This window comes from Peromyscus eremicus, chromosome 8b, assembly GCF_949786415.1.
Source record: "Peromyscus eremicus chromosome 8b, PerEre_H2_v1, whole genome shotgun sequence".
Taxonomy (NCBI): domain Eukaryota; kingdom Metazoa; phylum Chordata; class Mammalia; order Rodentia; family Cricetidae; genus Peromyscus; species Peromyscus eremicus.
Window position 1 is genome coordinate 42,917,489 of NC_081424.1, and position 16,780 is coordinate 42,934,268.

A 16,780-nucleotide genomic window follows, 5' to 3' on the forward strand; every position below is an offset into this window, starting at 1 on the left:
AGTATTACCCAGATGCGTCTTAAGAAGGAGTTCCTTGCACACTCTAAATGCTCTAGCACTGGCCTTGCCAGCCATCTGTGATTTATAAATGAAGAATAAAGATGGAAACAAATATGTGAAGATCAGTGAGCCCGTCTGAATCCATCTTAGCTACAGGTTGTCTAAAAGGCAAAACAGCATGGGAAGTAGCCTAATTTGGGCCAGTTTTGGTTGTTCATGATAATTCTAATTTGATTCTCTTCAGGTACTAGAAAGCTGTTAATTTTCTATAAAACCTGGTTCTTTTTATTTATTTGTTTATTTGCTTCATTTTTTTTAAACTATCTTCAGTGACTTTTTGATAAACAAAATGCTGATTGGCCAGTAGCCAGACAGGAAGTATAGGCAGGAAAAAGAGAAAGGAGAATTCGAGAAAGTGAAAGGCTGAGGTGGAGAGACGCTGCTAGCTGCCACGATGAGAAACAGATGTTAAGATACCGGTAAGCCACGAGCAATGTGGCAACTCATAGATGAATAGAAATGGGTTAATTTAAGATATAAGAACAGATAGCAAGAAGCCTGCCACAGCTTATACAGTTTATAAGTAATATAAGCATCTGTGTGTTTATTTGAGTCTGAGTGGCTGTCGTTCTGGGCAGGTCTAGAGATAACTCCAACTACAATAGACTTGTGTTGGAAGCATGGAGTTCCTCATCAATATGTGCAACTTTGGTGTTTCAATGAGTATCACTTAAAAATAAATGTAGAATATGTAAAAAAAAAACAATTAGCAAAAAGGGATAGGTGGGAAGTGGGGAGCTGACTGTCTTCACAAGTGAAGATGAGGTGAGCAGTGTGTTAACTTGAAGTGTTCTGATGTTTGAAATAATCCTAAAGACTTAGACCTTTCTATTTTGAAAAGCACGAAGAACCTAAACACAGGAATGCCAAAAAAAGAAGGAATTCAAAGGTCAAAAAAAAAAAAAAATGGGGAAAGCTCCAGAAGCTGCAGAGTTTAGACGGAAAAGCACGAAGGTAGATAGAAGAAGATAATGGAAATGAAAGAATGGAAGTGTTGTTTATCCCATTAACAGCTGAAGTTAACTGAGAAGCATCAGCTCATGAGTTGAACATTCCAGCTAAATGCTAGAGAATACAATTGCTTGTGCTTCTATGTGGTTATATAAGGCAATGACTGTCCCTTATTCTTTCTCCTCATCCGATTAGTGGATCTGTTAGAGCTGAACACAACGAATGAAGTTTTCAAGCAGCACAAACTGAACCAAAATGATCAGCTCCTGAGTGTCCCAGATGTCATCAACTGTCTGACCACAACCTACGATGGCCTTGAACAATTGCATAAGGACCTGGTCAATGTTCCGCTCTGCGTCGATATGTGTCTCAACTGGTTGCTCAATGTATATGACACGTAAGTTTGTAATTTATCCATTAAATGACCATAAGTGAGTGAAACAGGTTGATAATAAACTCGGCAGTATCATCATCCTCATCATCTTTGTCATCATCATTATCTTTATCATCATCGTTATTGGGTGATACTAGAGTTCTAACCCAAGAACAAGCTTGCACATGCTAGATGAACACTTTACCATTGAGCTATATCCCAGGCCCTAAAGTGAATTTTTAAAAGTGTACTTTCATAATCCTTTTCCCAGTAGAAAGGTTTATTTTGATTGTTTAGAGTAAATGATTTTTGAAGTCATTTAGATCCTAACTAATAGTAGAATAAGAAAGAACACCTAACTGTTCTTTCATAACAGTCAAGGAAGGCTGTGAAAGTAGCACCCTTTGTCAAGGAGCAGCTAGAGAAGCCTAAGCTAGCCTGATTCCTTTCTCCTTGTTCCTTACTACTTTCAAAAGAAAAAAAACTTCCTTTTACTATGAATTAAAATGATTTCTTGCTGTGTAAGAATCTTTGTATGATGACTTGAGAGCAATTTGGACAGCAATGAATAAGACTCCATATGTCTTCAGATCTTAGGTACATTGCCATTGTGGTTATGTTTGTACAAGGTGCTTTTAAATAATGGATGCTATTATTTATAGGCCACTGACGTGTGTAATTGAACTGTTTCTCACCCTGCTGTTGAGCACCCTCACCTTCTAGCACAGTGCATCCTCCCATTTCCATGACCCTTCTGATTTTGACAATGTATTTTTGTGTGCCAATCAGTTATGAAGACTTGCTATGAGCTGGCATTTCGGAAATACTGAGAATCATTCTTTCTTCTGGTAGGGGGTTGAAGTATGCAAAGATGAAGAAGAAAAGGGAGACTGGTGCTTTTCTCCCCAATTCTAAAAGTTAGTTCCAGTCAACTAGCTATGGGAAATTTGCATTTGTCAGACTTCGATTTGAAGAAGAGGAGGATAGATGTTACTCATAAATGCACATGTTATGCCACTGAATGATTCTGTATAAGAAATAAATGATGGTGATGATGATGATAGCTTTAGACACAGTTTATCTATAACTTTTGTTTACTTTTTTCATTAGAAAATTCCTTTATCTTTCAATATTAATGAATACCATAAAGACTTTTTTTAAAAAAATAAGGTAGTCATTGTGTGCTTGAGCATGCCTGAGGATGAGTCTCAGTTGCTAGAAAGAATATAGGGTTTACTGCAATACATTGCTGTATGGTGTCTTTTTATATGTTGTCTTTTAATACAAAGTTTTAATTCTCCTAGGGTACAATATTAATGTTTGCATTAATATCTCATTAATTTACTTAAATGTTTTAAAGTCTCAAAGGAGATCTTTTCTACAGTAAATTCACAAAAAAAAATAGCTGGTTATTTCAATGTTTTCTGTATAGTAACCTATAAAATGAATTCACGTCCCAAGAAGAAAGCTAAGTTAGAACACTTGGGGGACTTCATCTGACCCTGTGAAATAGCATTGAGAAATACATCTTGATCACATTTTATGGAGAACACTCCTCCCCCGTAGCAGTGTCCCGCTGTGACAACATTAGATTTCTAGGCTGCTGAGATAAAACTGGTAGGCTGGGTTGCCTCAACATCATTTCCTTGTGTTTGTAAAGGCTAAAAGCCTGAGATCAAGGTGTGGTCTGGGCTGATCGGTTTGTTGTTGTTTTCTCCAGAATGTCTCTCGTTGGCTTTTCACTGGCTGTCTTCTCTCTGTTATATGCCTGATCTTTTTTCCTACAGGCATGCCAGGCACACTAGACTAGGGTCTGCTCTTCCAATGGCATTTTACCTGACTCCTTAAAGATGCAGTTGGTGAGAAGAGCAGTGTTCTAAGATACAAGGAGTTAGAACTTTGGTGTATGAATGTCAGAGGAGCGCAGCTATGCTCAGAATGGACACATTTGCTATAGAACATGTACACATAGAATGGACTCATATCTAGAACAAGGGAATAGGGCTCACAAGTATGTGAAATGTTGTGATTCATTTCTGGGAGTTAAATGTTGGCATAATTCCATTTCTGATTGTCAGATGTGAACACACGAAAATGCCACACTGATATAGTTCTTTTTTTTAACTTCAAAGATAATACCTCAAAAGGTATCATTGTTTCATTTTAATGGAGCAAAAGCCTGCAAGACTTACCTCCCTTTTATGCCAGTGAAATATATCAATCACCCTTCTGGGTCAGCTGGGTTCTTGGAGTAAATGAATTAGGCCAAGGAAAAACGAGTTACTCTGCAGGCAGTAATCTCCGACGCCTAGAGTTGACAGCCTAAGTTTCTCTGCTGTGTGTGGCTTATTCATTTATCTAAGCAATGGCTGTTAACTCTATTTCAAGCAGTGGTACTCTGAGTGAATCTGATAAACTATAATTTACTCCTTTCAGAGTAGGGATCCTGGACATTACAGGATCTTAGGAAGTCTTTGAACTTAAAAATGATGCCCACGTTCAGCTATTTTTTTTTTAAGTTTTATGTAAGAGAGTTATTGTTCTTTAAGAAAATGTTTCTACAGAGATTTACCTTGAGCACAGGCGTTGGAGTAGAGAAAAAGTTTCTTAGGAAAAGGACAGTGTACACCTAAGACAGATGAGCAGACTTCTTGAAAGAGTTGCATTGATTTACTTATTCTCACATCATCGTCATCATCATTATCATTCATTCATTCATTCATTCATTCATTCATTCATTCATTCTAGTCAGTAACCCAGCACTATCATAAATAGCTGATGAGATCAGCTCACACAGAGGGAGGCATACTTTGGATAGTCATGTCAGATGTTTCAGCCCATGACTGACTTGCCCCTTCCTGTAGGTGAGGTAACCCAGCCAGGTGGGAAACAAAACTGTTCATTTGATGAGCAAGACATGCAAGAAAGAGGACATTCCTGTTAGCTCTTTGAAGAGTTGCTTCTCAGAGGCCTTACACTAGCCTCTAGCTCTCAATGTTTCTACTACCTCCCAAGAGCATCACGTGAAAGACTAAGCCTTTAACACATGAGCCTTGGGGACCACTTCAGATAAAAATTATAGCATTGTTGTGTATTTTCAACTATTTTATTTATTGCAGTATGACGCAACCAGGACAGACCTTCTCAACTGCAACTTGAAATGATGAGTCATAGAAACAGAGATCAAAGAATTCTAATCTAAGTGTGGCTTAGAGATGAGATACAATCTTTCCATTCTGCCCTCTTTTACTGATTGAAAAACCGACTCAGTGAGATGCCAGAGTTTATCTGTAACCACCTGTTACAAAGTAATCATAGTTAGGGGACTAATTTGCAGGGTTTTTTTTCCCTAGTCGCATGGATGTTCTTATCACATTGCTATAGCCAGGCCAATCACACATTATAAATCAAGTAAACTTTCAAGTTCTCACATGTACCCAGATTCTCTTTATATTATACATTTCCTGCTCTGGTTGCTATGTGACTTGGCAACCACTTAACTTTGGCATCTCAATTTCTCATCTGAAAAGTTGAGGTAAGAAATCTGCATAGCTTACCACACAAAAGGTGAGTGTGAAGGGCAAATAAGCTAATATGTGTAGCCTTTAGAAACTGTGGCTATCAAATTGATTCTACTTATGAATTCACAGCCTGCCTCAGTCTTCATCTTCCCAGGTTAAAAAGTCTTAATTTCACAAGCTTCCTTCTAGATTTAATGGAAATCAAAACTGTTCAAATCATGCTTCAGAGCAATAGTCTGGAACACTTGGTTCAAACATTTTTTTTTCTCTATAGAGAATATTAGCTTCATTTGTTATAGTAAGTCAAATTTCCCTACTATTCTGAGATGAATATAATTTTAAAGGCACTTAACTTCACAGTTAAACTAATTTCAGAAGTTACTTACAAAAACTGTCAGGGGAACCGAATACTTAGCTATTGGGCTAAAACACTCCATCATGCATTTTATTGGCTCCGAGATCCATCTCTGATTAGATATTGTACTGAACATCAAAACTGTCTATGGTGTGTTCCCATGTATGCACAGATTGATCACCAGTGGGCCCGAATAAAAATGCTCACCCCACCCTAAGTTTTGGAGGGGTATGTTTGCACCCATGCCTGTGTCTTTTTGCTCCCATGTCCGACTGTCAACTTCTCTTTCTTAGAAGAGGGAGGGCAATACTAGGGATTAAACCTAGAGCTTCCTCCATGTGATGTAGCTAGAGTTTTCCTGACTGGCCCACAGTCAGGACAAATCTCTGACACCCGCCAGTCCCACAGCCACTCAGACCCGACCAAGTAAACACAGAGACTTATATTGGTTACAAACTGTATGGCCGTGGCAGGCTTCTTGCTAACTGTTCTTACAGCTTAAATTAATCCATTTCTATAAATCTATACCTTGCCATGTGGCTTGTGGCTTACCGGTACTTTACATCTTCCTTGTCCTGATGGCGGCTGGCAGTGTCTCCCTCACCCAGCTTCCTGTTCTCTCAATTCTCCTCTCTGTTAGTCCCGCCTATACTTCCTGCCTGGCCACTGGCCAATCAGTGATTTATTTATTGACCAATCAGCAACACATTTGACATACAGACCATCCCACAGCAATGTGATGCAAGCATGTTGCCACTGAGCTCCAGCTGCAGGCCTTGATTTGGACTTCGTTAGCTGTGAGAAGCTGTGGACTGCTCAAGGTGCTCCCAAGAGCCAACCAACCACAGTGACCTTGTGCTTCATTTTTCATTTCCACATATGGTTGATACTGTGCATTCTCTAGTCAGTCTCTTATCTTACTCCCTTAGCTAGTGTGTGAGTTTATTGAGTAAGAATCATGTCCTCTGGTTTTTCTTGGTCCCTAAAGTTCGTAGAATAATTCCGGGATCATTGATTACAGGAAGGCTTTATAACTTTTGGTGGTGGATTGGATAGATGATTGACTTGTCTTCCTGATGATGTATCTCTCTTGTGTTTTCCCAGTAGACTGGAGGTTGGGTTCTACTGGTACCAATCTGATCCCTTAAAGGACTGCTTTCATGTACTAGTCCCTTAGTGCATTCATTCCATAGTCTTTATTATTTTCTACAAGTCAATTGTCTGTGTTCAGAGGATAAAGACTTTCCATCTCTTGAAAAGAAGAGAATAAACATTGTCTATTTCCTGTGATAATTTGAAAATCCTAAAAAAATTAAGTTAAACCTGATTTGTAGCATGGCTCAGGGTTTTTTTTGGACTGGCTGTTATTTCTTGTGACTAGTCTGGCCTAGAACTTGTAATTTCATTTCATTTTATTTTTTTGGTCTCTTCCTCAAGTGCTGAGAGTACAGATGTTGTTACCACACTCAGCTATAATTTAAGCATTCTTTCTTTTTTTAAAAGAACATTTATATGTTTTGTATTGTGGTATATGTACAGACATTTACTTGGTCATTTATCACTTGAGAATGGAAGAATATTAATGAGCGTGACTAGCAAAACACCAGCAAACCAAGAGTTGAAGGTAATTAGCAATGAGATCCTTTCACACTACACCCACATGTTACAGATATTTATGTTTATTTTTAAAATACTGTGGATTACAAAGCGTAGTAGTTACTCTTCTATTGCTGTCACAAAACACCATGGCCAAGGCAGCTTATAGAAGGAAGAGTTTATTTGGGCTTGCAGTTCCAGGGGTACAAGAGTTCAGAACCACCATGGGAAAGTGGCAGGCATGGCTACAGTATGGTGGCTAGAGGAGCAAGCAGAGTGAGTCCACACCCAATAACATAGCCTCCTCCAGCAAGGCCACACCTCCTAAACCTCCCCACACAGCCACCAAGTGGTGACCAAGAATCCAAACATCTGAGCCTATGGGGAGCATTCCCATTCCAACACCACACCTCCTAAACCTCCCCAACAGCACCACCAATTAGGAACCAACTTCAAATACTAACGAGGACATTTCTTGTTGAAACTACCACACTGAATCTTATGTGTCCGTATAATAGTGTGAACATTTGCGTATTGGTTTTAAGTGTGTTATAGGTGTGCCTTGAAAACTGTCCTAAGAAAATTTAGAGTATGAACCTAAACTGAAAACTAATAATGGAGTTATGAGACAATAACTACAGTGATAAGGCTTTTTATTGGACTGTGTGGTGTTCCACTGCAAAGACCGTGATGTCTTATTAGTTTTTTGGTGCTTTTCCCAACTTTGGTGTCTCCTACCGTGACCAGCTCTAGTTTAACAGCATACTAATACTCTGATAGACATTGGAATAAAGACAGCCCTGCTTCTACAGATAAAATAAATCTTTCTTTTAGTCAATTCATAAGTGAAATTGAAATGGTGTCTCACTAGCTTAGTGTGAAAGTATTTCCTAGTGCTGATTAATTAATACATCCCATTTTAATTACAATTTCATGCTTCCCCTAATACAGATTTCATACCTGCCTATTTGAAATCATTCACTATTAAAATTGTAATGATTTGTAGACTACATTCACAAAGATCAAAGTATACAAAGACAGCAAGTTTTACAAACACTGAGTCTTCAATATATAATTTTCCACATTTTTTACATTTGATTTTTAATTTATTAGTATTCCTCTCTTGCTATATAAGGTTGCATGCATACTCCATGTAGGTTTTATGTATTGATTTTGCATTTATAATCAACATATTTTATTTATAGTATTTTTGAAAGTGAGATCATTTTGGTTATGTGCTTGCTGTTTTTATATTCCTGTAATTTGTTCTTGTGCTGTATGTTGTGTGTAAAATGACATCAGTGTATTTTTCTGGACTTCTTTAAAGACCGTTGTTAAACTATGTCATGAAGTTGTGGTATAGGTTTGACAGTAATTGTTAAAACTAAATAGAAAAGTTGTTTGCTCTCAAGAAAGTGACATTTAGCATATTGCATGTAGTTTTAAATGCATACAACCATCTTATAATTTCAGGGGTCGGACTGGAAAAATTAGAGTTCAGAGTCTGAAGATTGGACTGATGTCTCTCTCCAAAGGCCTCTTAGAAGAAAAATACAGATGTATGTAAGACCTCCTATAGCATAACACTTCCGATAATAATATCCATTCACCAACGACTGGGTTTATATGGATTGCTATAATTTTGGTTTCCCTTTTTGAGAACCTTAATATACACGTACCAGTTTGGGCAATGAGAATCAGGTTTGTGCAATTTGAGAAGTTAATAATTGTAGGGTCACAGGTGAGGTGACTTGATGGCATAAGAACCATGCATAAATGTGCATCTCATTTAATTCTTAGAATATTCTCCCCATAATGTAGGGTTTACAATTTCCTTTTTTTTTTAAGCTGAGCAAATTAATGCCAAAACAAGTCAAGATTCTAGTCTATTCAAAGGCTGTGAGCCATTAAAATGTTGGGCTTGAACTAGAAGGAACTTTTTTGGGGGGAGGAGGAGTGGGGCTACCATGTGCATTTTTTTAAAGCCATTGTGGATAGACATGTCAGTGTTACATCTATAGATTTGACTTTTATGACTCCAACCCCCTTTTTCCCCTCTTCTTTTTTTTTCTCTTATGTTTATGTTCAATGCTTTAAAGAAAAGAGAAAGAAAAGTAAGAGGGACTAAAACTTTTACTAGCATTAATCCTAAATAGTTACATTTTATAGTTTCAGCCTTGTGAAATGATAAATGCTTTTAGTTTTATTTTGGTTGTTTGTAGTCATTGAATAAACCAACGGTGCCCTTTTAGCTCTCCACTACTGGAATATATCTTTGCATGCTCGAGAGACGTACTCGAGAGACGGGGAGACCTGCATTGACCACTCTCCCACTTAGTGACCAAGTGTCATTAGGTAGATGCCTTGATCCCCTTGAGTATTTCTAGCCAGAAGTAGTGTTACTTCTGTTTCCTGGTGCACTGAGCTGCATTTCAGAGGGTGAAAGATGAAGCCAATGATTGCAGCCTTGAAAGGAAGTTGAGATAATATATTACAAGTTGCCAAAGAAATCAGTGGTCAAATAAATGATCCCCATCCCCATATGTCTCCAAACTCATTACCATCGTAACTGTCTTTTAGTTTAACTTGTCCATAAATGGTAAGTAACTTGTTACTGCCAAGTCCACTTCCAGATGATTCTGTGCAGATGAATCTGTGTATTTGGAGGAGAGGATGGAGGATAATTCATGAATAGGAAGACATCAAAAGACAAAAGATGGGTACAAGGAAGGATGGGAGTAATGGGGTCTATTAATAGCTCAGTGGTCCAGTACATGCTGAGCATGCACAAGGCCCTGGGTCCCACCCCCAGAATCAAGAAAACAAACTTTTTCCCCAAATGAAGGTATTTGGTCATTGATCTTATTACTTAGCTAAATTTCATGTCTCTAAAAGCATGCTGCATTCAAAATCATGTACTTTTAGGGATTACTGTTAGATTTTTTGATTTTGAGTGTGAAGCCTAGAACCCAAAAGCATGATTTTCTTACATAATTTGACAGAAATGTTAAGGGAAGAGATGTGGATTTGCATAGAGCATAAACTACTGTGGGATCAGGAGGTGGGAGTCCATGATTCTGTATGAGCCCTGCAAGCCATGTAGAGAAAAGAAAAAAAATAGCCTTATATAAAATTTGGTTGGTGGCCCTTTGTTTAGAACTTCAGGAGTCTTCATCATTACCAGGAAAAGATATGATCTCCAAAGCTGAGAAGTTGGCATTTCTAAAATGACTGAGAATGGAAAGAATAACTGAAAAATCAGCGTTCCAAAATTAGGGAAAGATTTTTCTTTCTAATCATCTGTGATTCAGGGATTTCATATGCTCCTGGAAGACTGGGGGCTTTAAAAGTAACAGTTACATCATAGTGCTGAGTGGACACTAAAATGAATGCAAACTCAAGCTCAAGATTTGCATTTTCTGCAAAACAACATTAAATGCTCAGATTGGGTAAGGAGGCAGAAGCCCAAGAAGAAGGGAAGTATTGCAAGTTTCTACTATTTTAATGTAACCCACGATGGATGCCACTTTAAGACGTAATTAAATAAGAAATCTCTTGGGTTAACTCTTTAATCTAAGTCTTTCCCTCAATATTGAGACTCTGGAAATGTTCTGAGGTTCAGTTTTGCTTCTTATATTGAAACCCTTAGTAACACTGATTCCACACTTGATTTCCCCAGTGTTGTGAGAACATCTCCTCATGATTACTTTCTTTGTCAGAATTAATATTCAAGACAAATTGCTCTTCAGACTCAATGGCAAGAGCCAGCCATAGGAAAACAGGTTTTGTGGTGGCTGGAGTCAGAAGTCTCCACCCTGCTGGTACTTAGGACTTGTGACTTAATGTGAGTGGCTCTGGAATCAATTTGGCATTCAATGCAAATGGCCAAGAGCTTGCCGGCTTCAGCAGAAGCACAATCACCAAGCACCTTTTGGAGAACTCTTTGCATCTCCCCTGGGTTGATTTATTCCAGTGTGCCTCTTGATGGTTGTTTTTTAAATTAAACAAGTTATGGCCCATTCTCGCATCCTCATACTGCTTTTTGTGTCTCACTGTAATAATAAGAACATAGAGCTGTACTTAGTGACACTTCCTTCTCTAGCATCTGTGAGGAATCTCACCTTCTTAGTGGCATAGCAGCATAGCTGTGTGCTCAAGGAAGACAGTTGGGCAGATTTGATACTCTTAACAATGCGCACTTCCGTAAAGACCATTGCATGTGTACATAGATGCTCAATAAGCATCATTATAAGAATTCTGGGTCAATGTTTTGGGGGTGTGATAGTCTTTTTTTTTTTTTTTTTAATGATGAAACAATTGGAGTGCTAATAAAATCCAAGTGAACAAGTGATAACAAAAAGTTAAATTTATCTCAAATGAATTTGCTTTCCCCTCGTGTGCTTATAATTGAAGCTGTATCTCATTGTAATTACTGTGTCAATATCACTCAGTATGCTTCGGCTTGGAACTCCACTGTTGACACTGTTAGTGCTGGCATCCTTCCCCTTTGACAAGAGGAGCATGACATTTTTATCTGCTAATTCATTTATCAGATGTTGTTGATGATAGTTTTATAGAAGCTCCCAAGTATTTACTCCTCTTTCTTCTGTTCTTACCACCACATGAAGAGCGTTCAGACAGCATGTCTCTTGGAGCGTTAGACTTGAAAACACCTTCCAAATGTGTCAATTTCCGTAACAGAGGGATTGCTTTTTATTAGCTGTGTCTCCCTGTTGAAAAACTGACTTCCTTCACTTCATTAGCTTCTTGAATGGGGATCTTATAATCATTGTGATCCTCAAAATGTTACCAATAGTGGATCCAAGATAAACATCCTGGGAAGAGGGGTTTTAATGTTGTTGATTTAAGAAACTTAAGGGGAAAAACCAACAACACTGTTTTTGTTTAAGCATAAGAACGGCAAAGGATACAAACATTTTTTAAGTCTTAAAATTGAAAAAACATGTTTCATTACATAGAATAAAACAAAAATAGCTTATATGGCTAGTAAAATTCCTAAAATGAAGAACTAAACCTCCTTATATTTTTTATATTTGCAATATAAAGTAGATATGAACATAGACATACCTAAAAGAAGGTGAAATATATGTTCATATAGTATTGTATTTGTGAGTGAACACAAAAGTTGGTAAATCAATTGATAAAATGTAAAGGTATACTTTATAAACTATGTCCTTTATCAAGTCATAAGCGAAGCTTTGTTTTTCTACGTTCTCTTTCTTAAGGGGATATCTTACAAAGACCATAAAACTAACTGATGTACATTATTTGTGGTATTTAAAAAGATACTTCTGATTATATGTATTGACAAGTAAAATCAGATTATTCTTAGACACCCGGGTCATGTGGTTCTGATCACAGCTAGCAGATTAAGAGCCTTCGAACTCAACAGAAATCTGAACTCCATCGTGCCCCTCCACGTTTTTTGTTGTTGTTGTTTTTAAGTTTGCACAGTTCAACCTGCATCACCAAAGATACGTTTTAAATAAGATAACACTTTGAGTGGGTAGACAGTAATGTCATGTTCTGTCTCTTTGCAGGTCTCTTTAAGGAGGTGGCAGGGCCAACAGAGATGTGCGACCAGCGGCAGCTTGGCCTGCTACTTCATGATGCCATCCAGATCCCTCGGCAGCTAGGGGAAGTAGCAGCTTTTGGGGGCAGTAACATTGAGCCCAGTGTTCGAAGCTGCTTCCAGCAGGTAAGCATGAGCATCAAGGGTGTGTAGGATGTGTTGAGAAAGAGACTTAAAGATGCTTCCAAGAAGCGAATCAGTTTGTTGGACTAGAATCAAATAGTGGGGAGTGGGTACCAGACCTTTAAGTGGATATTTTGTTTCTTAAGGCATGTTGGATTCAAAGAATAGTAAAACCTGGATAGAGATATATATCTTTTTCATGAAGTAGAAATTGAAGTGCGATCTCTGAATTCCAATGCCCCCGGCTCTGTCTTCATTTATTATCACTCATCTGCTTGTTCTCAGCTTTCCATCATACTCACTTCATGCCCTGATTCCTGCTTCCACACACTCCCATGTCTAATTGTGTCTTCTGTTTGGAATGCTCTCCTTTTCTGTACACACGCTCTCTTCTCTGCTTGTCCTATTCTGTCTTTCCATGTTGACTTAGCTCTTGAGTCCTCTGAATGTCCTCCTCAAACTCTATCAGGTGAGGATATTCTCCCCGCTTTCATGTCCTCTCCTTCCTCATGCTCACTACAGTAGGACATCATACTGAATTGTGTAATTAGTTGTTTAGTATTGCCTCTTCCTTGCACACCCATGCTTCATGAAGACAAGTTGTGCCTATCACATACCTTATATCCAGTCTTAGGCTGCTCATGCTGCTCCAGCAGAATGTACGAACTGGATGGCTTACGAACAACAGAGATGTATTTCTCAGTTCTAAAGGCCGAGAACCTGAAGAGCAAGGTTCCAGCAGATTTGACATATGCTGAACGAAGGAATTCTGACAGCACTTGCTTGTTGGTGGAAGAGGGGCTTGCCCCATGTACTTCAGAAGAACATGAACATCTGATGCTTATCCCTTCATAATACATTGAACTTTATATTGACTTTAAAACATATCTGTTTATTGAATGAATAAAAATGTCTTAATGTTCTCTGTAGGGAAGATCTTTTCTTAAAGAGTGTACATACCTACAGAAAGAGTCATAGACAAAGTTTTCAGTGATCTGAGTTGCTAATTTTCACCTGGGCAAGAACTGTAGTTTCTTTTTTAAATGCTTACTGTGCATAAGCACATTTATAAATGCTACTGATGTCATCCATATGCATAAAGTTAGAAACCTACAGATATTTTTCCAAAGCATAGCCAATGATTTATCACTCCTGAGAAAAAAAATGCTCACACTGTATCTTTGAGGAGAATCAATGTCATGGGTTATTACATTTTATAATGGACCTCTTTCTTATTTTAGAAAGAAAAAATACTACATGATTTTTTTAAAATATGATTTATAGTCATATATGTCAGTGCACAGAATGACCTCAACCACAGAGGGAAGAGGCAGTTGGTGAAATTTACCCCTGCTCTCTCACACAAATGATTGAGATCTATCCTGATAAGCTTGGAGAGCCTGTGAAGCGTATTTGTACCAGTCAGCCCCCAGTGTGGTGGTGTGACAGTACAGGGACAAGACACAGCAATGACTCCCTTTACTCTGTGATTGTAAATGCCTTCCACTTTGTTGGGTTACCAAGGAGTCCTCACCTTCATACATTTACCATCTTAGATAAGTGAGTTTGACAGAACTGAAGAATGTATGTGGAAAGGTTGCCTGGAATTGTGTGGGTTTTTTTTTTTTTTTTCCTATTTTGCTTCCTTCTTTTTACTTTGAGTATTGATGGGCTAGATAGATTGCTCAGTTGTAAAGCGCTGTCTGTATAAGCATAAGGACCTGAGATTATATCCCCACAACGCACTTAAGTCTGGTGCAGTGGTACATGGCACATGCTTGTAATCCCAGCATCGAGGAGGCAGAGACAGGAAGACCTTTGGGGCTCAATGGCCAGATAATCTAGCCTATCCATGAACTCCAGGCTAATGAAAGGCCCTGTCTCAAAAGCAAGGTAGACAGTACTTGGGAATGGAACCTGAGATTGACCACTGACCTCTGCATGCCTATGAACATACATGAAAGTGTACCAGTAGGTATGCACATTAAAAAACACACAAATAAAAAATAAAATCTGAGTATTAAGGAATTGTTCCCTCCCACACTCTTTTATGGAAAATGACTCCTTTTTCCCCTGCATTTTTCTGATTTTAGTTTCTAGAATTCTCTTACCTTGACGAACCTATTTGTGACGTCACTGAACTGGAGCCACATGGCTTTTCTCTCATGCAGATTGGCAGCAGCAGCGCTTGCTGTGGCTTCACTGATGAGCTGTTCCTCACTTTCTGTTTCTTCCCCAGAATAACAACAAGCCAGAGATCAGCGTGAAGGAGTTTATAGACTGGATGCGTTTGGAACCACAGTCCATGGTGTGGTTGCCGGTTCTGCATCGGGTGGCAGCTGCGGAGACTGCAAAACATCAGGCCAAATGCAACATCTGCAAAGAATGTCCTATTGTTGGGTTCAGGTGAGGTGCAATAAGGGAAAGCAGAACTCCCTGGTTTCTGTTCTTGTGTGGTCTCGTGGTATACTTCTCATCCCTCCCCATTTCCCATGTGGTGGTTTGCCTCTTGGGTACATGTGGTACTCGGCATTGTGTATCCTTCTAAAGTGACATTCCTTCTCATCATCTATCTGCAAACTTCTTTTTGTTCTTATAGTTGTTAATAATGCTTTAGTCCAGAATCGGGAATTTTTTATGGATAACTCTTTACTGAGGCCATAGGAATGTTCATGCAGGATAATTGCATGGTAGATTACATACATACAGTCCTGATCAAATGTGTTAGCTGTTCCACGTGGTTTGGGATCAAACTCAGTAAGATGGGAATAGTATGTAAAATATGATGAGAAGTCATCAGATAACTCCATGTCACCTCTGCTAAGTTTGTTGTGATTAATCCTACTTTACACTTGCCCGTTAATAATGCTGCTAAAGTATAGTCTCTCTCTCCATCCCTCACCTGTTCCTCTGTGAGTGTACATGTTCATACTCTAGGATGTGTGTACATGTACATGGAGACCAGAGGTCGATGTCAAATGTCTTCATCTTCTTCGGTCATTCTCCATCTTATTTTTTCATATAGAGTCTCACTGGATCTGGAGCTGGAATTCAGCTAGGCCAAATAGCAAGTGCCAGGCATTTTCCTGCCTCCACTTCCCCAGTACTCTGATTACAGGTGCATGCTACTAGGCCCAGCCTTTTTATATGGGCTCTGAACTCAGATCCTCATGCTTAGCTGAGTCAGCCCTCCTTAGCTCAGTCTATCTTGTAGTGTTCTCACTGAGTCAAGGTTATTGGCTTATGACCTTGGAGGAGACCATGTAGGACCTATGGACCATGTTTGTCACAGGATGGAGTGTTTGTTCATCCTATTTCTTTCATCTCTTCTTGGGGTAAGGATGCATTAGACCTCCTAGACTGGACTAGAGTCTAGGTAAGGATGCCTTAGAGACTCCTAGACTAGCTCCTAGACTGTACTACATTTTTTTCCCCTGGGGTTTATGATTTCTGTTAGGAATAGTTACCACATAAGTGTCCAGAGCAGTATGTACTTTACACAGCAAACACCCAGCTCTATTATTGCCCATAACGTATTAGTTATGGTCAGCCTGATACAGAAATACACTAAGACTACAAGTCACATTGAACTTTTCTGTAAAGTGGAGACATGAGAAGTATGCATGTGTAAGTGTACGGTTTATTTTTATTGTGTCTGTATGTGTATGTGCATGTTTGTGGCCCATGGAAGCCAGAAGAGGGTGTCAGATCCTCCGGAACTGGAGTGACACTTGGTTATAAGCCATCCAACATGAGTGCTGGGGACCCAATTTGGATCCTTTGGAAAAGCAGCAAGCACTCTTACGCCATTGTGCCATCTCTGCAGCTCCTGTGTACTGAACTTTTGTGAAATGCTGGAATTTTCTAGTAATTACTTCCAAATTGAATTTAAATTTTTTCTCAGTTTATTTATTTTCTATGCATTATATGGCCTGTGTGTATGTCTGTGTGGACTATATGCATGAAATGCCCATGGAGGCCAGAAGGGGGTGTCAGATCCCCTGGCATTGGAGTTACAGATGATTGTTAGCCATCATATGGGTGTTGGGAATTGAATCCGGGCCCTCTGGAAGTGCAATCAATGCTCTTAAAATGAGCCATCTCTCCAGCCCCTCACATTGAGTTTTAGTGAAATCTTAGATCTACAGGGTGTTTACCAAGTTGAGAATTGTCTCAGTTATAATTACCCACAGCTACTCAACAGCAGC

The 16,780-nt window shown here is 38.8% G+C and overlaps 1 protein-coding gene across 1 annotated transcript in view; it reads left to right on the forward strand.

Moving 5' to 3' along the window:
* Utrn (utrophin) overlaps positions 1 to 16,780 on the forward strand; it is a 507,673-nt gene that overhangs the window by 441,431 nt on the left and 49,462 nt on the right. Inside the window, exons 61-64 of the mRNA XM_059272738.1 lie at positions 1,207 to 1,408; positions 8,330 to 8,415; positions 12,418 to 12,575; positions 14,812 to 14,978. Coding sequence (XP_059128721.1) covers positions 1,207 to 1,408; positions 8,330 to 8,415; positions 12,418 to 12,575; positions 14,812 to 14,978 — 613 coding nt within the window. The remainder of the gene's footprint in view (positions 1 to 1,206; positions 1,409 to 8,329; positions 8,416 to 12,417; positions 12,576 to 14,811; positions 14,979 to 16,780) is intronic.